The 27,399-nt window shown below is 39.9% G+C and overlaps 2 protein-coding genes across 3 annotated transcripts; one reads left to right on the top strand and one right to left on the bottom strand.

The window, feature by feature from the left end:
• Positions 1–4,543: 4,543 nt before the first annotated feature.
• On the bottom strand, positions 4,544–17,829 carry LOC141904411 (BMP-binding endothelial regulator protein-like). Its single transcript, XM_074792996.1, has 7 exons — positions 17,791–17,829; positions 17,182–17,376; positions 16,962–17,061; positions 16,494–16,744; positions 16,171–16,275; positions 5,262–5,983; positions 4,544–5,047 (listed from the first exon to the last, which is right to left on the bottom strand). Exons 1-7 carry the CDS (start codon positions 17,827–17,829, stop codon positions 4,756–4,758), a joined length of 1,704 nt encoding a protein of 567 aa, XP_074649097.1. The 3' UTR covers positions 4,544–4,755.
• A 906-nt stretch (positions 17,830–18,735) lies between these two features.
• On the top strand, positions 18,736–24,848 carry LOC141903724 (betaine--homocysteine S-methyltransferase 1-like). Of its 2 annotated transcripts, XM_074791982.1 has the most exons (9): positions 18,736–18,917; positions 19,182–19,294; positions 19,428–19,619; positions 19,748–19,895; positions 20,019–20,207; positions 20,287–20,417; positions 20,514–20,611; positions 20,708–20,828; positions 24,544–24,848. In XM_074791982.1, exons 1-8 carry the CDS (start codon positions 18,773–18,775, stop codon positions 20,796–20,798), a joined length of 1,107 nt encoding a protein of 368 aa, XP_074648083.1. In that variant the 5' UTR covers positions 18,736–18,772; the 3' UTR covers positions 20,799–20,828; positions 24,544–24,848. The 2 variants fall into 2 exon arrangements, with proteins under 2 accessions (XP_074648083.1, XP_074648082.1); XM_074791981.1 differs by lacking the exon at positions 24,544–24,848 and having other exon boundaries at positions 20,708–21,982.
• The last annotated feature ends 2,551 nt before the right edge of the window (positions 24,849–27,399 follow it).

Below are 27,399 nucleotides of genomic sequence, written 5' to 3'. Positions count from 1 at the left end.
CTAAACACCGACCAAAACCGTCCAATACCGCCTAAAACCGTCCAATACCGACCAAAACCGGGTTATATACTGGTGTACCAGACACCAATTCAATATGGAGGCTATTGACGGATTCAGTGGCGCCACAATACCACATCCGAGAGAACTTGCGTTGTGTCAGGCACATGTTTCGTGTTGGTCAGATAGGTCACGCCACAGTAGTCAGAGGTATCAGTGGTGTCAGTGGTATCGGGCATCAAAGGATCTGGTATCGACGGCGGTCAGAGGTGTCACGGTGTCAGAGGTGTCAGGGGTATCAGGCATCAGAGGATCTGATATCGATGGTGGTCAGAGGTGTCACGGTGTCAGAGGTGTCGGGGGTATCGGGCATCAGAGGATCTTGCATCGAAGGTGGTCAGAGGTGTCACGGTGTCAGAGGAGTCAGTGGTGTCAGGGGTATCAGGCATCAGAGGATCTGATATCGATGGTGGTCAGAGGTGTCACGGTGTCAGAGGAGTCAGAGGTGTCAGGGGTATCGGGCATCAGAGGATCTGATATCGATGGTGGTCAGAGGTGTCACGGTGTCAGAGGAGTCAGAGGTGTCAGGGGTATCGGGCATCATCGGGCAGGGGTATCAAGAAATTTCTTAAGTTTAGATTCTGTGCCTAAGGAGGGATAGACGACAATAATTGTCCTAAAACCTTTAGCGCGATTAATTATTAATCGCGCTAAAGGTTTTAGTTTAGAAAATGTTAAAATCTGCGCGACAATGCGAGATGACCGCCTGAAAATGACGCCTGGCTACTGGAAACTTTCCTACTGTATTTAAATAATGAATAATCGATGAATGACACGAGTTTAACATTTGGTTTCTACAAATCGAGTTTGTCAATTCAAATCTCTCAAAATTCACGTTCGGGGGGCTTTTTGCCTATGTATTATTTTGCCATTAATCAATTCAAATGTAATTCTTCTAAGTTCAAAGATAACTGTATGAATTTTTCTGAAAAATAAATATGATTGACAAACTTATGACGCGTTGTCTTTCTCGTAGGACCACGCGCTGTTCTAGTCTGGTTCTCTTCTCTAGACAGCCCCTTGGACACCATGTTCCCGTCTCGACCCTTCACATCTGTCCCTGGCAGTCCTGTGGACACAATGCTTTCATCGTCTTGACCTTTCACGTCTCTACTCTCCGGCCACCTCATTGTCTGTAACCTATTTTGTTATTTTTCATGTGTACATATTGATGTGACAAATAAACTACAATACTATACTATCTATCCTAGACACATCTTCAGCCCAAAAACCGGCCTTGTCAGAATCATATGGCCTACTGGTACATAGCCATTGTTGTTCGCCAAAATCAGCACTTTTCACACATTTTTGAAGTTTCTGAGGGAAATTTTGAAGACGATCAATTACCTTGATCTTTCGTATGAATCCCCCAAGGGCCCATCAGCATGAGAGAAAACACGAAATATAGCGCAGAAACGAAATAAGCGCAAAAACAAAAGTATTCGATTTTGCTCTATGATTTTTTGCTCCATAATGTTCGTTTTTGCGCCCGTTGTAGCTCATGACATGTTCTATAATTGTGGTGAGTTGCGATGTCATTGGGTTTTGCATATGGTCACCAGGGGGCGTTGAATAGTAGAATACTTAGCATTTCCATAATATATTGGTACTTAGGCATATTTTGTTATCACAATCAATTACAAAATCGTAGCTGCTGACATGTTCTATGATTGTGAGTTTAAAGATCATTGGTTTTTTGTATATGGTCACCAGGGGGCGTTGAATATTGAAATTGTTATGATTGTTGAGCAGCTGAAACCACTTCCCAATTGAGCATGGTGTCCTTGGCCCCATAGTTTCAAATCGGTCTCTTCCTACTGTAAAGGATTAGTTTTGCCAAAATACATAAGGAGGATTTTTTATTTTACTTGAATGTGATAAATTTACAGCACCGTTACAAATATTAAGAGGCTTCTTGTCTCTTTAGCCTGAGTGGACTATTGCGTTTACCTCTCAGTGTAAACACTGAAATGCATGACAATGACATCTGCCTGCCCGTCTGCCTGCCTGCCTGTCTGCCTGCCTGTCTACTTGTCTGTCTGTCTGTCCGTCCGTCCGTCCGTCCGTCCGTACGTCCGTCTGTCTGTTTGTCTGTCTGTCCGTCTGTAACCAATCTTTTGGGTCCCATAACAGAGTATAGAATTGAATAAACTCAAGATGTATTTAATTGCTGCTCGATTAACATTTACTCATGTTTTTAAATGTTTTAGCATATTTCATTATTCTAACCACTGCAATGAGCTGTGAAGCCTCGGTCGTAACCAATTGAACAGTGTTTCTTGATTCCTTTCCAGATTTTCTTGAACCATCCTCGTTTCATCAGTTGAACGGTTCGTCTGGCCTCCATCAACTCCAGCGGATCGTGTCCAGCAGTCTCAGCGTCTCTGAGAGCTCGTTCTATTTGATCACCAGTAACGGCGACCACCAGTAAAAAACACAACACAAAAACTGCCGACAATTTCATTTTACCGATTCGTCTGTAATCAATGAATTCCAGATTATTATCATTTAGAAAATACAGTAAACCCCCGATATACCGCCAATCCCGTCTGAACCCGGGTTTACTGCCGAGAACGGAACAGATAATTTGTCTCGAAACTGGTCAAATCAACCTCTGAAATAACGCCATACCCCCCTATACTCGCCAAAAATCGGAATGACCAATATGGGTCGATTCTATGATAGGTAGATGTAGTCAGACAAACTGGCCAATCTTTCCATTTTCTATAATTTGACTAAGGATTGAATGCTGACACTTTCAACAAAAATACAGTAAAACTAAAAACAAAGAACATATATCTACTTACGGAATCTTTCACTCTGTGACGAGTCGAAAAGCTTTCGATGAGAGTTAAATGTTTCGAATCTCATCTCCGTTTATATATACCAGACTTAATTCCTTTTTGATAGAGGAGCTTTCGGAGACAAAATACCGCATAGAAATAATTTAATCCCGAACTCAAAGCAGTCGTTTGTTATAGACTCAGAATCCCATAAACATGTGTCAATCGAACTATTGATATTCATCAAAGTATTGTCTCTCAGAATACAAGTCATCCTAGCTGCTTTTGAATATTAAATCTAATTTAATGACTCGACCTGAAGATACTGAAATCCTTTAAGCACGAGAGTGTTTCGTTTATTGTAGTTTTGTGAAGTAAACGAATTGATCTTGCAGGTGTTAGAAGCTAATTGATATTCGTTGTATCCCATTTTTTCAGAATAGTCTATAGATAAATTGATGGGGCTTAAATTAGCTCAATTCCTATCTCTCATATTTTGTTTCGTTCTAAATCTGTTTATAGTGGCTACCTTTTCACGTGAGTTCAGATATTTTTGGAAAATTTGAAGATGGCTTCAGATGGATTGTCTTGACATCAGCGGGTTGATGAACTGCCCCAAACAGAATCAAGCTTTGTTTTTGAATGTTTACGGCTGATTCAAGATTCGGTAGAATATATCCTGCGAGGACAGCTGGTGGCCCTGGCATGTACAATAATAGCTAGACACGTCCCTAGCAAGTTATGGGCGCCCTGTGACGACCGGCGACCCCTGACAAAAATGAAATATACAATATCAAATATGCAGACCCGTAATTACGGAGGAGATCCTGGGATCGAATAAAACCACTGCTCATCGATGAGAATTGTTTGGTTAAACAGGCAAACACAGCAGGAGATCGAACTTGAACATTATTTTCATGATTTGATTTCTAAATTTTTTAGGGGCAAAGGCTGGTAAAATGCATTCAGAAATAGAGTGGAACCTCGTTATTTCGAACTCGGTTGACAACAAAAATATGAAGAATTCCGTTCCAAGTAAGAGAATGTTATCGATTATATAATGGTTATAACTATCGGTTATAACGAACATATTTTCTGGTCCCGTGAAGTCCGCTGTGTTCCACTTGTATTTTGATTTGCCTTTCAAAAGAAAAAACTAGTTAAAATTTCCACAATTCCCTTTTTGCGACCGCACCCGGGGATGTTCGAGTATCACCACCCTACTCAAGACATGATGCTGATATTGCGGACAAGTGAAGTTTGACGGAAAATTGTTTATAAATGATATCAAATGTTTTATTTCAAACATAGTGGTTATAAAAACATACGATTATTTACATTATCCTGAAAAAACCCAGATATTTAAGTAACAAATCAATAGAATTTAAATTCATTATAAGAGCACAGTATATAAAAGTTGTAACATTACAAACTTCAAGACAATGAATTTGAGTTAGAGAATTATATAAAAATGCTTAAACTTACAAAAAGATACTAATTACAACCTGCAAAACAAAGTCGCAATATGATAACAAAATCGTACAGTGTATATATATATATATATATATATATATATATATATATATATATATATATATATATATATATATGTAAAGCAATGTTAGAGATAAAGACATTGAAAACAATGCCACAAAAATATAGAAATATTCTACATTTTCTACGAAATGACTATAAATCCTGAAATGGCAAAAACTCTGAAATAAAAAGTTTAATTAATAACAACAACAGCAGCAGCAGCAACAGAAAAATAACACCGAGAATCAATTATCATATCAATAATTTTTCCACTAGATACAATCATTTTTTTCACTAAATCTTTCTGAATTTTTTTACTAATTTTAAAGTCCACATTTTTTCAGAACAGGTTTTATCATTATGTAGGATCTCGCCCGTTCTAATCCAATATGGCGTTCTCGAACTCATCACCAATTACAACACCTCCTAATGATCGTAACAACAACGGCATTTTTCCTCTTCTTTTCTGCTTGTTTTGTTTTTTCAAGTTCTTCTTCTTCTTTGAAGAGTAAGAGTCATGTTGTTTCTGCCGAGTAGAATGGTCACATTGAGATTGTTTAGGCAGTTTGAGATGTATGTTGTGCTCGGCGCATTCTTTCACGTAAAACTTCACGATGGCGCATTCGCAGTTTTTACCCGAAGGACATTCGCAAACGTTATCAGTGCAAGCCCTGAAAATAAAATAGATAACAAATAATTATCAAACTAGTTTTTCATTTTATGAGTTTCGTAACTTGTTTCTATGAGATATGGACAGTTCCTTATTCGGTACCAGCCAACTGAGGAAACTGGTTAATTCGGTCGTGAATTTTACAAATTCTTTTTTCGTGAACCACCTATTCCCCAACGCGTAATGGTTTCTTTGCTAAAGAAGTTGATATTTACCTGAGGAATGGTTGGACGGGGACTTTCTTGTGGCATTTTTTGAACGCCGGACTCTTTAAGACAGCACATTTCTGATGAGCGCGAACTCGCTGATCCACAGTTTTACACGACGACTTTCTACTATTAAACGGTTCGTCGCAGTTACATTTACCACCGACCCGCCACGACTTGGCGAAAACCTCCGAGTCTGAGACAATTTCCTGCTTGATTTTCATTTTACTATCGTCTTTTACGACTTGATTGAAATTACCGCAAAGACCGCCTAATTTATTCTGCTTACTCGCAGTTACGTAAACATTGATATCGCCTTGTTTACTCCAGGTTAATCTGTATCCGTTTATCATATTCACGACCACTGTCGCGTTTTTGACGACTTCGATAGTAAAGTTTTCATGTTTGAACGGAACAGCGATTTTACTACGATTCACTCTGATATCCAGATCTCGATGAAGCCCGATAGATAACGAAGATACGATGATTGTAACGAGTTTAGTTCTGACAGTCGGATACGGATGATACTCATTCTTGACGCGGATGTTAATCCGACGATCTGCGACGTCTTGAAGTAAAGTGTAGCGACAAGTTCCGCCGAATTTGTAATTGAACCCGTCAAACGAAGCGTACGATAGATAATCCTTGTTCGAGTTAGTAACTGAACAGATACTATGAGCCGCGACACATAGAGGGCAACATTCTCCTTTAGACCGATAGAGAATAGATTTCTGAAAAAAATGAAAAGATATAATGTATTCAAGTTTCATGATTTCACGAAAATATGAAATGATTTAAACGCCATCGAAAAACCCTCCAAGAATGGATGACGGGCAGCATTAAAACATATCAAACTAAAATAAACCCCCACATTTAGAATAAAAACAGCCCGAAAGTATTGTTGTGGAGTTGCTTTCGGTTCTCCAACAATGTTGTGGGGTTGAATTTCTCAACCAATTGTTGTGGGGGCCACGTTGCGTTCTCCCCTCGTGTTGTCGTTGTTGGTTCCGATTAATCCGATAAGTGATATCCCTCTGACTCCAGAATAATAACAACTCTTCTCGTGGGTCTACGTTCTTTTTTTATTTTCCCGCACAATTCTTATTCCTTCCTACAGCTCGTATTTTTAGGCTTCTCCGCCACTCTAGCATCTCTATCCCCCTTACTGTGCTGCCCCTCCCTTTTTATCTTATTTCATGTTACTCGTGACGTATACTTCTACATATGTTATACGTCACGAGTTTATTACTTGTTTACTTCCTAGCCATACCAGAGCTCAAGGCTGCCGCTATAACCAGCAACCCTACGCAGATACTCACGTCACTTTCACCTATCTTCTATTCAGTGTCTTATGTGCGACGTAAGCATCTACGTAGGTTATTTACTAACTTCAGCCACTGCCCCGAACTCTGGCTTCCCTCCCTCTATGCAAACTACTAATTTATCACCCCAATACTATCCTCCTCCCCAGACGATTGGTCCCCAATCGCCAAAAAGTCACAAGACCCTATTGTAGTTTCCAAAAAAAAAATCTTTTCAAAAGTGCACAGGCTTCAGAACATCATTTATAAGCAACATCTCTTACAACTTAAAGCCAGCCGCAGGGTAATGAAAATTACACAAAACCTTCAGAACATCAAGACTAATGATACACAACCACCATTCCGTACATCAATTTACAACACCTGTAAAGTAGCCATAAATCACAATTTCTGACCCTTTCCCTATTATCCCATCCCGCATAACTTCTACCTTAGCTAAGCAACACACCCCACTCATCATCAGTTCATCTTATTCATCAACGAGACCTACATGGACCCCATAGAATTTTACGGTAAGCCAAAAAAAATTTCTAAATACTTATAAACTTAACACACGAACTTTATCTAAGGGAAAGCAATCATCTACAAATATCAAATATGAGACTCTTTTCATCAGTAATATATAACAATTATGAGGCATGTACATCTGTATATTGATCTTACATTTAATGAGAACAAGCCTATACAATTGTAGTCATGCAAAAAACAAACATTTTCATTTCTCCTTTTTTAATCGTTAATTATCCTTTTTTTTACGTACTCATCCGATACTTTTGAATACCGGTATTTTTAGATAGGATGTCTAAGAACATTGTAGTCGTAGGCCATAGTTATATAAGGCGCCTGGGTGATTTTGTGAGAGAGAATAGTTCTGCTTCCTCTATTGTTAATTCCGATTGGGGTCTAGCTGGTTTAGACTTTGCGGCACCTCATTTGATCGGTATTGGGGGAGCAACTATATTATTTAATAATATTTTGATAAACCGTGATGTGCTCTCATTGATCTGTGAGCAGCGGCCTACATTAGTTTTGCTGCAGATTGGGTCAAACGACCTAGATAACCGGTATCTAACCCCAGCGTATGTTGGAATGAAAATATTTCAATACGCTAATGCCATTGTCGAGCGTACGGGTGGTGTTGTGTATATATGTGACCCTATTCGCCGCCAGAGATGGCGCAGTTTTAACGAAATTACTGGGAATAGTAGGGTTAGACAAGCGCAGGAATTTCTGCACGCCGCTTGTACAGGGTGCGAAAAGATATTTTCCTGGCGGCATCGGGGGTTTTGGAATTCTAGATATAATCTGTATGGTGGGGATCTAGTTCACTTGAACAAACAGGGCAACATTAAACTATATCGGTCACTCCGTGGGGCGATGGTTAAGGCCGGGAAGTGTCTCGGGACTAATAGGAGTGAAAGGGTCTGAAGCATGGAAATACGTAGTGATATGGACACACATACATAACTGCTTGTATATTATAAAAAAAAAAAAAATTATATAGTATTCGTTAACATATAAATAAATAAATTAGTGATTGATATAGCCTCCTTAAATATATATATATATATACTTTACGTACTCAGTAATCCTTGAGCCAATAACTTAATGCTCGGATGCTCAGAAATGATACAGTTTGATGTTTCTATGCACGTTATTACCTTTAAGTTTTTTACCTGGTCTTCATTGATGAAAGGTTGAATTTTGCCTGCCTCTGGCCAGGGGCCCATGGAATTTTCCTAATCCTGCAATAACCATTGATTAGGGCGTGCATTTTTCCCGATCATTACCGTAAAGGTTTTTAGAATATGCTACTGTACTGGAGGTCCCAGGAGATAAGCATTAATATCGGGCTTAATTTTCCTGCTTCGGGGCAGGTGCCCATGAATAAATGTTAAATATGAGGGCTTAATTTTCCTGTGATACATATTGATATAGGGCTTAATTTCCCTGCTTCTAGGCAGGTGCCCATGGGATAATTAATCATGAATATTGGACTTAATTTTCCTGCTTCTGGGCGGGTTACCACGATATAATCATTAATATTGGGCTTAATTTTCCTGCTTCTGGGCAGGTGCCCACGAGACAATCATTAACATAAGGGCTTAATTTTCCTGCTTCTGGGCAGGTGCCCAGGAAATAACAATTAGTATAAGGGCTTAATTTTCCTGCTTCTGGGCAGGTGCCTACGAATTAATCATCAATATTAGGGCTTAATTTTCCTGCTTATGGGCAGGTGCCAACGAGATAATCATTAATATTAGGGCTTAATTTTCCTGCTTCTGGGCAGGTGCCCAGGAAAATAATAATTAGTATAAGGGCTTAATTTTCCTGCTTCTGGGCAGGTGCCCACGAAATAATCATTAATATTAGGGCTTAATTTTCCTGCTTCTGGGCAGGTGCCAACGAGATAATCATTAATATTAGGGCTTAATTTTCCTGCTTCTGGGCAGGTGCCCAGGAAATAATAATTAGTATAAGGGCTTAATTTTCCTGCTTCTGGGCAGGTGCCCACGAAATAATCATTAATATTAGGGCTTAATTTTCCTGCTGCCGGCAGTAGGCAGGTCTTATTCATAATACTGATACGGTTAATAACCCGCACGTATTTTGTGTTTTAGTAGTCATATAGAGTAATAATGCAGCGCACCAAGAGAAAGCAACAGGCAACCCCAGCCTCAAACAAGCGGAGGAAAGCGCCAGCTGGGGCTATCTCAGAGAAGGAGGCTCGGGCAGACCGCCTGCTGGAGACTCTCGAAAGAGCGGTCTCTTTGTTACCCCAGGTCAACGCCATCCCTGCAAACACCGCTGCAAATACACCTCAGCAGGCTGAGAATACGCCTCAGCAGGGGACCATAACAGTACCGCAGGCCTTGGATGTGGCAGCGCCGGAAGCAGGTAATATCATCCCCGATGGTATGGGTTTTTATCAACAACCACAGTTGAGCGGACCGGGGTCTTTTCTACCCGCCGCGGTGGCATTGGATGCGTTAGTGCCGGTTAAGATAAAAGAATCTATTTGGTCAGGAAAATGGCTGGATTTCGTGGTGCTTTTGCGCAAGCCCGATGCGGCGTATTCCTTTAACGTGCTGCCCGCCCCCGGTCAGGAAACGCCTCACGTATCTATAGCGACACCCAGGCTTACAGCCATTAAGTCGATCGAGCAGTGGGTAAGGGCATTCGAAATCTTTTCTACTGTCCATTTGCGCCGTCATCCTCATGACGCCATACCTCTGATCAAGTACGGTCGAAGCGTCCAGAACCTTGCGTCCCAGGGCGGGGATTGGGTGTTTTACGACCAGAATTTTCGTGCGCTCCGTGCGGCTTCAGATGTCGCCGGCAGGTGGGACGCCACCAATTGGGAGCTGTGGTTGGAAGCGAAGACTCGAAATAATAACTTGAAACGGCCCTTTCGAGCATCTTCGGGCCAGGCAGTCAATTTCTGCTACGCGTTTAATAGCGCCGCCTCGTCCTGTCCCCGAAAATCTTGCATATACGCCCACCAATGCAAGTTAGGCAGAGGCCCACATTCAGCCGCTCACTGTCCGCGTCGGAAAACGCCCAGCCCCTCGCCTGGATATAAACGTAGCGACCCCACCTACAAATCATAGTTTGCCGACGCCGGTCAAAATTTCCGAACTTAGAAAATACATTTACGATTACAAGGCCGAGGATCGTGACATTATTATTGAAGGTTTTACTTCGGGTTTTCGCTTAGATAGTTTTTTCTCTGGCCCCTCACCTACCAAATGCGTCGATAACCTTAAGTCCGCTAGGGAGCGCCCTGACGTGATACGTGAAAGAGTCAACAAAGAGCTTGCAACGGGTAGAGTTCTGGGCCCTTTTCAGACTCCAGTCATGCCGGACGGTACCCCAATTCACGTTTCACCCCTAGGGGTAGTTCCTAAAAGCTCCGGGGGTTTTAGGGTTATTCACCATCTATCGTACCCGGAAGGCTCGTCGATAAACGATTTTATTCCCGAGGAGGCATCCACCATTAAATACTCGACAATCCAGGATGCGATTAAAATCATCAAGTCCCTTGGTGACGATGTTTTCCTAGCAAAGACCGACATAGAGTCGGCTTTCAGGATAATCCCTATACATAAGTTAGACCAACCACTGTTGGGTTTCACTTTAGACGGTCTTTTTTACGTCGACGCAGTTCTGCCCATGGGCGCAGCCAGCTCCTGCGCGATTTTTGACCGGTTCTCGTCGTGTATTAAATGGATTGCGATTAATAAGCTCGGGATTTCCCACATTGTACATATTTTAGATGATTTTTTGATTATTGCTAAGGGCAAATCTAAGTGCGACCGCGATCTGATAAATTTTCTTGACCTATGCGAACAGCTCGGCGTACCCATAAAGGAAGTCAAAACTTTTCGCCCGTCGCAAATCCTACCGTTTGCCGGCATCACGCTCGATACTATTTTGCACGAGGCACGTTTGCCGGAAGATAAATTGGCAAAATGCATGGCCCTGGTGGAAACATTCCTGTCTAAACGGAATGTGACTTTGCGAGAGTTACAGTCACTACTAGGGACGTTGAATTTTGCCTGCTCAGTCATCGTACCGGGACGACCGTTTCTCAGGAGGCTGATCGACCTCACCGTGGGCGTGCCTCACCGTTCGTTGCACATTTCGCTGACGGCGAGCGCGAAGAATGATCTCCGGGTCTGGAACGTCTTCCTTTCAAATTTTAACGGTCGATCATTTTTCATCGATGAGCGTAAGCTCACTAACGATCGTTTGAATTTGTACACTGATTCCGCCGGTGCTTTTGGTTACGGTGCCGTTTACGGCACCCACTGGTTCCACGGTTCGTGGCCTTTAAGCTGGAAGTCTTGTTCGATCGCGGTCCTTGAACGATACCCAATCGTTGCCGCACTATCAATCTGGGGGGCACATTGGAAAAATAAGACTATATGTTTTAATTCCGATAACCAATCGGTGGTCCACGTTATTAATAAACAATCTTCACGGGACAAGGCTATGATGACCCTCGTCCGCAAGATGGTCTCTGTTTGTTTGAAATTTGACATCGTTTTCATTAGCGAACATATACCCGGGAAATATAACATTTTACCCGACCTACTTTCTCGGTTCCAGTTTCGTCGATTTCGCATGGAAGCGCCATGGGCCGACCTTCAACCTACGCCGGTTCCCCAGTCTTGGCTGCCAGCAAATATAAACCTACTATAGACGCCCTGTTAGCAGCGGCTTTGACGACGGAAACCGCGAAGGCCTATGATCGGTCTTGGGGTAAGCTAGTCGCGTTTGGCCAGCAGTTGGGCATCACAATTTTGGTCCCGGTTTCGGTATATTCCATCGTCTTGTTCGTCGCACATTTGCACGAAAAGGGTTTGTCGGCCGCAGCTACTGCGTCGACATTGTCGGCAATTTCATATTTTCACAAGATAAAATGGGAGGCCGACCCTTGTCGATCATTTATCATTCAGAAAATGTTAGCAGGCGCGAGAAATCTATCGCGGAGTTTCGACGTTCGTCTCCCAATTACCGCAGATGTTTTGGCCCGTTTATTTGACTGTCTTGCTGTGACGGAAAGTCTGTCCTACAACCGCCTTTTAGTGAAATCGGTTATGACCATCGCGTTTTGTGGTTATTTCCGCCTAGGGGAGCTCTAACCGAGGACACTCGCCCTAACGCAGAGTGTAGTACAGCTCGAAGACGTGGCACTCACCGCCTTTGGTCTCCAAATAATCCTAAAGAAGTTTAAGCACAGCGCACGCGTTGGCCCTCAGGTCATACAGGTTGATTTTTCCTCCCTTTCGACCAGGGTTACCGATGCCCGATCGACTATCACCACTTATTTACAGCGCCGAGGCCCGCGTCCAGGCCCGCTTTTTATAGACTGCAGTGGAGCTCCGTGGTTAAGGCGAGCATTCGACCGTCCCCTCGTGTGCCTGCTGGAATGGTGTAAACTGTCACCTAGGGCGTTCAAGGGTCACTCCTTCCGCATCGTCGCTGCAACCGATGCAGCATCGAGGGGAGTCCCCGACGCACAGATTAGGGCGGCAGGCCGGTGGAATTCCGAGGCCTTCCGTAAATACATAAGGATTGCGAGGTGATCGTGTGGGCTCAGCCACAGGTGGGTGGCTTTGTGGCATTTTTATAGCCCACTTACGATTAATCGAGGACTTTTTACTCCGAACTAGGTCAAACAGCTGGGGCGTTCGACTTCTTAGCAATAGTGGTGTAGTTACTTGTATTCATAAATAGGTCAAACAGCAGGGGCGTTTGACCGCGTAGTATTTTTTCCGATAATTGTTTAAATCAGAAACTAGGTCAATCCAGCTGGGGCGGTTGACCTAGTTAGTTTTGTATGACTTTGTATTTCTTTGTTAGATTGATGATATTGTAATTTTGTACGTGACAGCAAATTAGGTTGTCACGTGTTTTGGTATAATTTTTCAAATAAACGTCAAGCAGCTGGGGCGCTTGGCCTTTTCCATCTAACAATTTGTTCCGACTTATTTTCTGTTGCAAAAAAAAACATATCAAACACAACTTCCCAAATAGCTTTCATAGACAATCACCCATTTCTCTATATCCACATTCATGTAGTCTAATAATTTAACAATATATGACCAACCACTTCAACTTTCTGACTCTTCTCGTTCTCGTTATCTTTACCAAAAAAAAATAATCAGTGTGTGCAGCCTAATTTGTCTTTAAAATTACCATTGCAAACATGTCAATTTCCCACTGTCCAAACTATCAGCCGTTACCTTAACCGATATCAGATGATTTGTCAAACCTGTCCCGACCCCAATCAACGACGTAAATTAATACAGATGCCAAATACATCATTATTTTAGTTGATTATTATGTGCCCAGCACACGTTGGCAACAGACATGCTCAACAATGAATTCACAAACAATTTCATAATAATTTTTCTATGTGTACGTAACATAAAGGTAAGCCAAAACATACCAAAAATGAATATACCGCATGCGTACATTCGCATTATTGAGATGTCAGCTGCTAGTCCCCACCCATTGCCTCAGAAAGCACATTTATCCGTAGTCTAGGCAGGGATAACATGAACTGCTATTTGCGGCTTGGAACCGTTGAAATAGACAGGCAGGCCGCCATATATTTATGGAAGGATGTCATAAAGTGACCACAAAACTCATTAAGATGCATCACCCAAAAGTTAGGGAAAATTCCTCTGGACACTACTCATTCAGTGCCATTCAAACAGCCGATTCTCAAAAATTAACTTTAACTCCTGGGCCTATGGTCTTCCAAACCACCCACATCTGATATTCGAATTGTTCTAATTCCTTCCCGCAAATCAGGGGATATAACCCCACATGTAAAACGGCCGACGCATCATCCTGTATATAAACAGGTCAAGACGGACTGAAAGTTTGGAAAAAAAACATAGCGAGCACACATCCCTGCTATCTACGACCATTCAGTTAAGATACCCAATCCACCGAATAATACTTATCATGCTTATTGTATTACGCAATGAGCAACCCTTTACTTCTAAAAAACCAATCCCCTGAATGGCCATTTCAGCATACCTAACAAATAGCTGTATCGTGACATTTCTCATTTCCGTATCATCCCCCATGTCACGCCTTACCGGAGTAAATAAAATCAATGGATAAATAGGGAACCGGCCGACGAATCACCCATTTGGTATTTCTTGATATTCGACCCTAATAATGTCCAACATATATATCCAATCTTTCCCAGAGGCTAGCCACTAAACATTATACTGTTTCAAAGGATCTTCAGAATTCATCCTTCGGGCTATAATCCCCCGTTTTATTCCGGACCACCCCTAGAGCATCCCTTACTCTTCATCCAGGTCCCTGGTCCACCTTAATTCATCTCATATAAACTACTCTATTCAAACCCCCTCCGGTAAGATTCACCACTGAGCGCCCAATCTAACCTTTTCACAATAAACATATTCTATACTAACTCGCGATACTCATTATATTTCTTAAAACCACATAAACACCACAGTTATTTGTTAGGTATATACAGGCAGTGAGCGCTTTCAATCGTTACACTGATAACCAAGTGGCTTACCTAGACTAATAAATCATTCTTTCGCGAAATACCATCCAGCAAATTTAGCAAACTATAACAGATTTACGTAGTGCATATTTATATCTACGTAGATACAATAACCCAGCACACAAGCAACTTAAAAACGCTGAGTATCATTCTACAAAAGCAATCAAAACATGCGGAAATACATATCATATTATTTACAATTACTATAAGCCGCAATCGTAGTCCGTTGAACGTCTCCAAGGTCGATTTCCCGTAGCAGATCTATGAACTGTCCGATGATGAAATGCGTTTGTATAATGCCTCTAATACTCCACTGTTTTTCATTTATCGCGCTATGATCGCAGAATCACTTCGTTTCCGAACGCCATTATGTCCGTTAATTCACACGAATCTAAATTCGGAGTCGTAAATTCAATTTGCTGCCATGTAAAACGTAGTGTCCAAAACACGATCTTACGAAAACGCCACACCAAATCGGATAATTCAATTAATTTAAATATGGAAAGAAACAACTACTTTCCGCACTGGAAGCTCTATAATTCATTTCAACTGAATATGACGATACGAAGATTACACATTTCTCGAATAAGACAAACAAACAGCTATTAAATCCAGACGGGAATGATTTTTATACACAGATCGAGTTATCCGCAATATTTCAACTTAACCCGCGGTAGCGGCCCGTATTTCATGTAATTATAACGGTTACGGAATGTAACGTTCATCTTACACTTTTACTTCACCCCTGTTCACTCACCAAATATACACGATCGCTTGGCAGCGAGAGGTGCAGGATACACCACTGTTCTCCACCAATGTTGTGGAGTTGCTTTCGGTTCTCCAACAATGTTGCGGGGTTGAATTTCTCAACCAATTGTTGTGGGGGCCACGTTGCGTTCTCCCCTCGTGTTGTCGTTGTTGGTTCCGATTAATCCGATAAGTGATATCCCTCTGACTCCAGAATAATAACAACTCTTCTCGTGGGTCTACGTTCTTTCTTTATTTTCCCGCACAATTCTTATTCCTTCCTACAGCTCGTATTTTTTAGGCTTCTCCGCCACTCTAGCATCTCTCTCCCCCTTACTGTGCTGACCCTCCCTTTTTATCTTATTTCATGTTACTCGTGACGTATACTTCTACATATATTATACGTCACGAGTTTATTACTTGTTTATTTCCTAGCCATACCAGAGCTCAAGGCTGCCGCTATAACCAGCAACCCTACGCAGATACTCACGTCACTTTCACCTATCTTCTATTCAGTGTCTTATGTGCGACGTAAGCATCTACGTAGGTTATTTACTAACTTCAGCCACTGCCCCGAACTCTGGCTTCCCTCCCTCTATGCAAACTACTAATTTATCACCCCAATAGTATCCCTGCAAACAAGTATTAGGATATGGTCGAAACATCGAGTAGGTATTCACTCAAGAAATGATAGAACAATAATTATTGGTTTTTTCAATCAATAATGATCTTAACATTAGTTCCTCAATTTTACCAGGTTTTCAGCCATGGAAACTAAGATATTTACCTGTGAACATTTAGGAGTTGAACCACACGTTATTTCTTGGCAGGTGACTTTTCCATCTTTACAACTACAATCAGTACAGGATCCATCCTTCAAGATCTGATCAATCTATAAATAGAATACTACTGAGTTCAAGGTTGGAATAAAGGACAGAGTAGCATTAAAGATAAAGATTTAATTCAAATTTAAAAAGACAGTTTCTTGCTCTTTTATGAAAAACATACTACAATGTACAGGGATATTTCGTCTATGCTGTCCTACGGTTATTAGAATATATGTTCACAATAAGAGTCATGTGCTCTTAACTCAAATAGTAAGATATTTACCTTGTACATTTTGCCTTTGTATGCACATCCAGCAGGACGCTTACCTTTCGGACAACACGATTTCTTATCGTAGACCAAGAATTGTTTCGGGCAATTCAGATCTGGACACGATTTACGATAACACTGCATCCCGCCCTTGTAACAAGAACATTTCGTGCATTTATCCGGCATGAAATGTCGATTTTCTTGATGAAGATGACCGCGAAATAAACAGCTGCCGTGAATAGAACCGACCGATACGGCTTCTTTACCTGCAAGAAAAATCAAATATTGTAGATTAAACGACAAGAACTTATGTTGTTTATGCCTCAACCCGTTGAGCCCTCTTAATCGTTAGGGATCGATGTTTCTTTTCCCCCAATTAATTAAGAGAGGGTAGATAAGAGATGCAGTTATGACCAAACATAATTATGCCACCGCGCCAGGACTCGAACCCATGTCCCCTGGACATCTTGAAAGATTAGTTACCTTTACAAATTGGACAGCACTCATTTTCTTCGTGTACTTGATATTTTTGTGGACAATTTAAAACTGCGCAAACTTTCCGAATACGCGTCAATTCACTCGACTGAAATACATCGAAAACAATGATATTTATATAATATGAAATTGAACGTGTGTATATATCAGTGAAATACGTATGAATTGCTTAAATTTTTTAGAATCAAACATGATTATTCATTTATACCTGGCATTTACATGATGTACATTTTTCACCGGGTTTTGTCATTGATTTCCCATCTTCGACGGTTATTCCATTCAGAACACATCCTTTAGTGTTCTCTTTCTCGCTGCTACAGGCCGGACAACATTGACCCGGTTTATGTATCTGTTCACGACATCCCGCGCGACATTGTACTTTACTTAGAGTCAGAACACCGGACTGAAAAAAATATCATGAAACATTAAACCATTGCTTTGCTAATGTAAAACAATCAGGATCTAGTGAGTTAGAATCAGATGTTTTTCTGTAAGTTTAATGAATTAAATTTTAACGCAGATGGGACTGGTTCGTAGCTATCAGCAGCAGCAGCAGCAGCAGCAGTAGTTTACTTCAGACGTGACATATTATTTGAGAAATCCAGGTACAATTTACTTACCGAACACGAGTGCTGTTTACGGGGATCTTTTTCGTCAATCCATTCAGCTCCACTTTTATATTTTTTATTCCGATATTTTCAACCTTTAATTGATGAAAAACAACATTTCAATATTATCATTTATCATCTGATAATTTAATAACTTTATTGTCATTATCGATAAGATATGAAGACTAACCCGTTACTAAATAGATTACTGAAATCAACACAATCGTTTTAACGACGTAATAATCCATTGTAATCTTTAAATCCTATGAGTGGTAATCCGTAAATCATCGATTGAATTTTAATTCGTAATCCCGCGCTTACTGATTATCCGCTAATCCAAGTGATGATGATGACTAGTCATTGGCTGAACTGATTAGTTGATGTCTCATCAGATTGTTTTATACCGGGATCATCTGTCACTCAAACCTGACACGTGAGAGAGGAGCACATCTCATTAATAAAACACTGGCGACTGACATTAATTACTGAATTACACATTTTCGACTTCTGTGAAGGTAAACTAATTCAATGCTGTTCTAATTATTGTAATTGAGTAAATCGATTAAGATCTAATTGACATATTAAAATCAGCAACGAATTAACAGCGGTATAGATTAATTACATCCAGTAATTAGTTCTATAGATATGATGCAACTAATCTATATCGTACAAAAACACATTATATAATTATCAACTCATGAAGGCTTCCGACCAAATTGCCAAAATCTAGAATCCTTGAGAAATCATCCCTCAAACAGCAGGTCCCCGCAGCATCCAGGAATTTCGTATGAACCCATAAAAACCTTAATAAACCTTTATACTTGATCAAATTGAATGGACTTGATAGTGTTCGTCTATATCATCAGAAAGGGCAGGATCTCAGCTTATGATATCGCGGATATTCGTCACCGTGAACAGATGCAACTTTTGGGGGATATCTTTTTCCCAATGGCAACGGTCTAGTAAATGATTTGATATACATCAAAACTCTCATTGCCTAGACGGAACCTCATAGAACAACAACAACAGAATATACGAGTGACATGTATATCAAGGCAATCATTTTCTATAACCATCAAATGGGACAGCGATTGTTGACCTAATAGGCCTAGTAGAATACGTTAGACAATTTTGTTAATCTTTGTCAGACGTCAAACGATTCAAGGTGGCCTTATTTGCAAGATACTAGATATGGCAGCTAAACCGAATATACTGGAGATATTAGCAAAACGCGTAATCATTGGCGACGGTAGTTACATGAATACATTCGAAAAAAGAGGATATATGACTGCTGGGTTGTATACTCCTGAATGCGTTCTAGAACATCCTGACGCCGGTAGGTTTTACATGTTTGTGACTTATTCTATTCACAGCCCATAACACAATTAGCCAACTTTACCCGATCATTTTTAGCACACCTTCCTGCCTGCAACAAAATCTATAGTTTTGTGGGCATCATTTTGAATCACTTGACTTTAAACAATGGCGAACTACGAGGCATCAGCCAGAAAAAAACGTCCTTTAGAATAACTGTTGGGTTATATCAAAGTCAAAACGAATTAGCCGATGAAAGAAAAATCATTAATTTGCCATTTTTAAGTCAGTGGTTTACATAAAGAATTTGCTCGAGCTGGAGCTGATGTAATGCAAGCATTCACCTTTCACGCGACGGATGGAATGCTTCAATGTAGTGAGTCGGCCAAAAATTATAACGTAGGTTGTGGTCTTTATCTATCTCACTCTTATTTCTATTCAGTATTTCTATTCAACTATTCATTCATACAAATTGTACTGAATGGTTAGTGCCGTGGTAATGATGTACATATTTATAATGTATTTATCTTAGACATCTGAAATAAACCACGCGGCATGCGATCTTGCACGTAATGTTGCCACAGCATACAATCTACTAGTTAGCGGCGGTTTGTCGCCTACACCGACCTACATAGCTGGAAAAGGGAAGGCAGCGGTTCAAGCAGAATTCGAAAAGCAATGCGACGTGTTCAAAGAAAAGGATGTCGATTTCTTTATAGCAGAGGTAAGCATCTGTTATTCAAGACAAGGATGATATTCATTGCTATTTTACCATGGAATTTCACTATCAACAAATCGAACGTTTGTATAACACTGTAGTGTCGAATGTATACATGTATTTTTCGAATCCAGTTTTTCTGCTCAATCGAAGAGATGGAGTGGGCGATTGATGTCATGAAGAAATACAACAAACCTATAGCGTGTACGATGAGAATAGGTCCAGTTGGGTGTATCGATGGAATCAGTGCAGGAGAATGTGCAGTTAGAATGGCTAAACGAGGTGTCAAATCATGCCTTCACTCAAGAAACATCCCTCTTAATATGCGTTATTTTTCAAACATGTTTCAATGTCGTGCAAAGTTTATTAAATCATAATCGTAGGTGTTTGTTTTCAATCACCCAGGGGCCGATATTGTGGGTTTAAATTGCCAGTTTGATTATAACGCGCAACTGAAAACGATGAAATTGATGAAAGATGCCCTGAATGAAGCTGGTTTATCTCCATTTCTGATGATGCAGCCAATCGGATTCCTTTCTCCTGAAACTGAGTATCTAGTTGAAGGATATTCTCATTTACCCGAGTGTATGTTAGGTGAGCTGAAATAACATTTCGATCGTCTCGACATTGAAATAGCTAATACATGTGTATTTAGTTGCATTTTCATTTTCAGCGATGGAACCACGCATTCTTACTCGTTGGGAATGTAGAGACTATGCCCGTAAAGCTTATGAACTTGGAGTGAGGTACATCGGAGGATGTTGCGGATTCGAGAGTTATCATATTCGTGAAATGTCCGAAGAGGTTTGTACACAAAATCTTGCATCGCATTTCATTATCCAAATCACATTGGGAAATCCATTCACATGATAATTAACATTATAATTATATTGATTACAGTTATCCGAGGAACGAGGATTCAGACCACCCGGAAAAGATCATAATTTACCATTCGCGGCTGGATATGGACAGAGTGTATATGAACATGATCGTCAAAAGTAAACTGATAGCCGGATAATCCTGACGTTTTTATACCAGTATCCACATTGCGCGGAAGCGTCTCTTTATATATCATGCTCTTTTATTTATTGCAGACACGGTAGAGATTATTGGATGAATCTAATCCCTAAAACCGGTCGTCCAAACAGCGCTGCTTACAACTTAGAAAAGGAACTTATTCATTAATACAAACCCATTGATCAATTTCTTGATTCTGTGCGTATCTTTCTTTCTTAGTATGAACTGATACGATGAATAACTAAATACATGTACAACCTATGCCTTCATCTCCCAGATAACGATAGTGATCGCGCGAACGCCTAATTTTTCCGATGATCTTTCCTTCTCTGATAGGGATATTTGAAGAAAGTTCATTACATTCCAGAAAAGGCCAGTCGATAAAGAGTCGATAGGCACAAGGAAACTAGTCCCATCATTATTATTTTGGTGATCTATTTTAATATCTGAGTATGCCGAACTAAGCCATCAGCTGTCCTCATGAGTTGTCAAAAGTTGAAGATTCTCAATGCTGTCCTGGTCCAACTATACTTACGTATGCAATCATTGGCAGGATCCCTCGCAATTAAGAGAATGAAATTAAACTAAGTTAATATTAAACAGCTATACTTGAAAAATTCAGTTCCTGGTCTGGCCAGCTAATTATTGATATAGATTTGGTGGAATTATACTCAGGCTCAATTCAAAATCTCCCATTTACTTTTATTGGTTGGTCTAGTCAATATTGGTATTGGATATCGAGACACTAACTCCCTTACCCGTAATGCTTCCCTTGAAAAAACCTTTCCCGTACATTGGACACCGTCTGGAACAACTGGGAACTCGTTTCATCTGCCCGCCGGTTTCCGGGGCACTGCAAACTGCGAACCGTCAATGAAATCAATACATCACAACATTCATTTATAATGCCGAAGAAGAATTATCTATTTGCATTTATAAAAAAATAATTGACACAAATTTGAATCGTATAGAACAAGGAAACCCGAAACCTAGAACCGAATTAGAATTAGAACATAGATCTTCTAGTATGATGCGATGTTGTTCGAATTATCCATCATTTCCGTGGCATTTTCTAGTTTTCTAGTTTCTCATTTGTTTCAAGCCTGTTCTCGAAGATCTAAAATTTTTTCTTAGATCTTTCACATTGTTTCTTGCGAAATCATTAGTCAGCGAGCTGCCCTTTCTAGAATTGAAGACCCTCGGCGAAGAGTCACCTTGTCGACCTGGTAGGTGCTTGATATCGCGTTTGACGATAGACTTGCAATTCAATTTGCTCAGTGGTCCCGATATGGCCTTGCCGTAACACTCGAAAGCACGAGATGATGCCTGCCAATCAAACAAACACAATTGAAAATGCTTTTTCTTTGGTGAACCTTTCAAATACAACACTGATAAACAATATAAAAACCCTCAAACCGTAAAAACCCACAATATAGATCCAAAACAACAGCTACTATTTCATTCTAACGTTTGGGGTGGGATACTTCAACCCATATTCAGAGATTTGTTTCAGATACCGAGAGTTATTTCTGTTAATTCGTCTTTCCATGAGGAATATCAACTGCACATAGGACCAATGAGGTTTGTAGACTTTAGGTTCATGAGTTAAGCTACGATGGATTATTGGATCATTATTGACGAAATGCTTCGACGATTAACAAACGGCGTTTCCTCATCATGGACATATTCAACTTGTTATACAATCACATTTCCACATGTTTAAATATAAATTTTGTTATTCAGAAGATATAGACTACTGATGGAGTGTAAAGGTACTAGGTCGAATTCTACACCAGCTGTCGGGATCATAGTATAATCGAAAACAATGTGTAATAAGTGCGGCCTTGCAATACAATAAGTTTGAATGGTCGTGTGTTTGATGATACTCTGTCTGTTCGGGCTAGGGACAAGTTATTATTATTTTTTCATTATAATTATTCTTTATTTTGTGAACTGTGAAAATTCAAATTTCAGCGTCAAACATTATTTTGTCTCAACACCGTCCGAGGCATAGTCAGACGGTACCCCTAGACTGCCCTAAAGTTTCAAACTCGTTAGAATTTCTCAAGTTAACAATTTTTATCATGCAGATTCTTTTTGGCAAATTCAAAATGTGGCAGAAACTTCTACATATAACTTGGATGTTTCCTAAAGAGGGTATCTGATCAAAGCTATCATCTACGAATAATCAATAGTACGAATAATCAACTCGTGATCAATACAATCAATGATTTTATTGATATTTACTATTGTTAAAACGTTTGGTGTAATTAGATTTTTTCGCCGATTTTCCCCAAATTGAATTGAACAAGTTTTCGTCAATGTCAACTGCAAATACAGAAAACACACGATATAGAATAGATTCTTATGTCAAAACTTCGAACTTTTCCTTCGAACCAATCCCGCACTTTTTCATAAAACTAGATCCATTTCCACAGTGTTTTGGATCAATTTCAACAGTTTTGGACCAAGTTCTGAAAACTTTCTTAGTACAGTTGTCCCGGTTCCACTGTATTGTTGTAGACCTAATTTTTGGATCGAGTTCCACTGGAATGCACCTTCCTTACTTGTCGACCCAGTTCCGTACTGGGCCCATTCTACGGTTTTGGATCCAGTTCCACAGTTTTGGACATGTTTCTACAGATGTAGAGCAAGTTCCACAATTTTGGACTACTTTCTACAGTTGTCGACGCAGTTCCATTGTTCTGGACCTACTTTTACTGTTGTGGGCCAAGTTCCACACTTCATGACCTACTTCTACAGTTGTTGATCCAGATCCACCGTATTTTGGACCTACTTTTTTCTACACTTTTTCACACTTCAGGACTTGCTTACTTAGTATCCAGTTCCACAGTCCTGGACAAAGTCCTAAAGTTTGGTTTTATTTGAGTCAAGAGTTGAAATTCATTTCAAGTTCATTTTCAATAATTTGACTCTGCTGTGGAAATATGGAACTGTGGAACCGGGTGCCAATTAATTAATATTTGAATATACAGTTCATAATGTAGCCTTTTACAAGATTTTATTCATGTGTGGATGAAAAATGTAAAACCTCCATCGTCCTTCAAATTAATTTCCAGCAATATACAGTAGAAAAACAGATGCAGACAGATTAAACAAAGCAAAAATAATCAAATCTATCCTGTAAATAGTTGGTATTAAATCTACTGAGTTGGATGTTTAATGTGAAACCGTTCAGCAACTTCTGATCAAATATTATTCATCCCAAAATATGTATAAAACTGGCAGAATTCAATCGACAAAATGAGACATTCGTCAGTCGCTTCAACGCCACATTAAATCTCAACACACATTATACAGGTAAGATCATTTGTAATATCTGTATTTCTGACACAGCCGGGAACCAGTCTCTATTTCTATGATCTGATTGCAGTTTTTCGGGGACAACATGAAATTGATCAGTTTTTTTGGTGGTTTTTCTGGCGGTTTTCTGGGTATCAACCGATGCCATTGCTGATGGAAGTACATGTAGCAAGGTAAAATATCTGCCTATAAAGAGAAAACGCTGTATCGTCAAAGCGTTTCACCAATCGAATGTAATATGTAGAGTTAATCCATCGCAGCTACACTCATGAACCTAAAGTCTACCAACCTTCTTGGTTCAACGTGCAGTTGATATTCTTCATGGAAAGACGAATTAACGGAAATACCTCTCAGTATTTGAAGCAAATCTCTGAGGATTGGTTGAGGTATTCCACCCGAAACGTTAGAATGAAATAATAACTGTTGTTTAAGATCTATATTGTGGGTTTTTACGCAATTGTATTCAAGACTGGAAATAGTACCAATTATTTATAACCTCTTTGTATTCTTATGATCATGATTTTCACTGTTGTATCTTAAGGGTTTACCAAGAAAAAGCATTTTCGATTGCGTTTGTTTTTATTTGCAGGTATCATCTCGTGCTGTCGAGTTTTATGGCAAGGCCATATCGGAACCACTGAGCAAATTAGATTGCGAAAGTATCGTCAACAGCAAGATCTTGGACGATCTTAAGTCAACGGATCTACTAGTGCAGTGCGGAAACGCCAGGGGGAGAAACAAGTGCCAACTTGACATGTTCAATGAGAAAGCTTATACCTGCAACAGTGACCGGTGTGCGCGCGTGTCTTCCAGCTATCGATCACAACGCTGTCTGGCTGTCCGGCAACACGAACGCCATTTTTCACTTTATTGTTCGCAGGGAATTTGTTATAATTTTATGTTCTATTCAGCCGCAACCATGTATATGATTATTTACTGAATAAATTTTGAATTGAATTGAATTGAAAATTGTGTTGTCATAAGTTGAAGATTCTTAATGCCGTCCTGGTCCAACTGATTATGTAATCATCGGCTGGATGATCCATCGAAATTTAGAGAATGAAATTTAAGCAAGTAAATATCAAAAAGCTATATCTGCCCAGGTTGGAATAAATTCTGTAGACTTATCCCCGGGTTCCATTCAGCTAGCTGAACTTGTCCAGGTGTTGTCCAATTGGATGACAATTAATAAATTAAAAGCTAACGGCGATAAAACCGAATTCGTAATACTTGGTTCACCATATGCCAAAAGCCTTTTACCCAGTGATTTATATATTACTATTGATGGTATTGAAATCCATCCATCAACTTATGTTAAGAATCAAGGTGTAATTTTGGATGAACATTTGTCTTTATCAAAGCATGTTAACAATATTTGTCGCACTGCTAACTACCATCTGTATTGCATAGGTAAAATACGAAGTCTGTTAGACGATGCAGCGTGCAAAGCAGCCGTTGTTTCTTTGGTGATTAGCAGGCTTGATTATGCCAATTCGCTGCTTGTGGGCTCAATGCCACTTTGATCAAGCGCCTTCAGCTCGTTCAGAACAATGCCGCTCGCCTTATCACCAAGAAAAAGAAGAGTGAGCATATAACACCTGTCCTACAGTCTTTACATTGGCTGCCGATCTCGGTGCGGATTGAATATAAGATTCTCTTTATGGTGGGTATACAAATGTTTACATGGACTAGCACCTGAGTACCTGAAATCCCTTCTGTCTCAATATAATCCGACCCGGTCTCTGCGTTCCAGCCACGATAAAACAATTCTAGTCACACCAATTCCACGTATTTCGTACGGCAGTCGATCTTTTAAATGTATTTGTCCAATCCTCTGGAACAAACTTCCAATATCTCTGAGAGAAAGTGCGTGCGTTGATATTTTTTAACGTAATCTTAAGACATACCTTTTTAGCCAAACCTACTCTTAAAACCTACTATGTATTGTTTTATAATGCATGTGTAATTCTAACAATTTTCTGTATTGTGTTTTATATTGTAAAGCGCAGCGATTATTTCTTAGATCTGCGCTTTAAAAGAAAACATATTATTATATTATCATTCACAATCTCCCGTTTGCGTTAATTGGCATGCAAGATCGTCCCACTACTAACTCCCTTACCCGTAATGTTAACCTTGAAAAAACCTGTCCCGTGCATTGGACACCGTCTGGAGACACCGGGAACTCGTTTCATCTGCTCACCGGTTTCCGGGGGAACTGCAAACTGCGATCGAACCGACAATGAAATCAATACATCATAACATTCATTTTATGCCGACTAAGAACTATTTACTTGCATTTTCAAACATTGAAATAAATTTTAATCGTATAGAACAAGGAATCCCGGAATCTATAGAATTAGAACATACATCTTCTAGTATAAATGCGATGTTGCTCGAATTATCGATCATTTATGCATGGAATTTTCTAGTTTTCTAGTTTTTTCAATGCTTCTTTCAAAGTTTTCAAATTGTTTCTAATGACGTTGACATTGTTTCGTACGTAAGCGAAAATCTTCGATTTGCCTTGTTTTGACTTGAAGACTTTCGCCAAAACGCTAGGTAGTTGTGAACCTTGTAACTTTAGATCGTCCAAGATCTTGCTGTCAACGATGGTATCGCAATCTAATTTGCTCAGTGGTCCCGATATGGCCTTGCCGTAATGTTCGACAGCAAGAGATGCTACCTATATAATAAAAATGTAATTGAAAATGGTTTTTCCTGCTGAACCCCTAAATTACAACATTGATGTCACGATTATCAGGAGGTTATACTAAGAGGTTATAAATAGTTGAGACTATTTCCAGTCCTGCGTAAAAACCCACAATATAGATCTTAAACAACAGTTGTTATTTCATTCTAACGTTTCGGGTGGAATACTTCCACTCATCTTCAGAGATTTGTTTCAAATACTGAGAGGTATTTCCGTTAATTAATCTTCTTTCCCTAAGTAATATCAACTGCACGTAGGATCAAGGAGATTTGTAGACTTTAGGTTCAGGAGTGTAGCTGCGATGGATTAACACACGTGATATGACTAACAGATATTTACCTTGCGACATGTACTTTCATCAATGGCATCGGTTGAAGCCCAGAGAACGGCCAGAAAAACCACAAAAAACTTATCAATTTCATGTTGTATCCGAAAAACTGCAATCAGATCATAGAACTGGAGACTGGTTCCCGGCAGTCAGAACTACCGATATTAGAATTGATCTTACCTGTATAATGTGTGTTGAGATTTAACGTGCTGTTGAAGGGACTGACGAATGTCTCATTTTGTCGATTGAATTTTGCCAGTTTTATATATTTCGGGCTGAATAATATTTGATCAGAAGTTGCTGAATTAATTCCAAACTATTTACAGGATCGATTCGATTATTTTTGCTTTGTTTAATCTGTCTGGCCCTGTTTTTCTACTGTATATTGCTGGAAATTTGAAGGA

This window comes from Tubulanus polymorphus, chromosome 4 (genome assembly GCF_964204645.1).
Source record: "Tubulanus polymorphus chromosome 4, tnTubPoly1.2, whole genome shotgun sequence".
In the NCBI taxonomy this organism is placed as follows: domain Eukaryota; kingdom Metazoa; phylum Nemertea; class Palaeonemertea; order Tubulaniformes; family Tubulanidae; genus Tubulanus; species Tubulanus polymorphus.
The sequence above is the reverse complement of the archived record's forward strand: the minus strand, read 5'-3'. Positions and strand labels throughout refer to the sequence as shown.

Bases quoted from the DNA above. Each gene is read 5' to 3' on its own strand.
- LOC141904411 (XM_074792996.1), bottom strand. From the start codon at position 17,829: ATGGATTATTACGTCGTTAAAACGATTGTGTTGATTTCA. The intron at 16,745-16,961 runs GTAACTAATCTT...TTTTTCTTGCAG, and splicing joins GTGCTGTCCAATTTGTAAAG to GTAAAGAAGCCGTATCGGTC. The intron at 16,276-16,493 runs GTAAATATCTTA...TTCTATTTATAG, and splicing joins ACAAAGGCAAAATGTACAAG to ATTGATCAGATCTTGAAGGA.
- LOC141903724 (XM_074791982.1), top strand. From the start codon at position 18,773: ATGGCAGCTAAACCGAATATACTGGAGATATTAGCAAAACGCGTAATC. The intron at 19,295-19,427 runs GTAGGTTGTGGT...TATTTATCTTAG, and splicing joins AGTCGGCCAAAAATTATAAC to ACATCTGAAATAAACCACGC. The intron at 20,612-20,707 runs GTAAACTGATAG...TATTTATTGCAG, and splicing joins TATGAACATGATCGTCAAAA to ACACGGTAGAGATTATTGGA.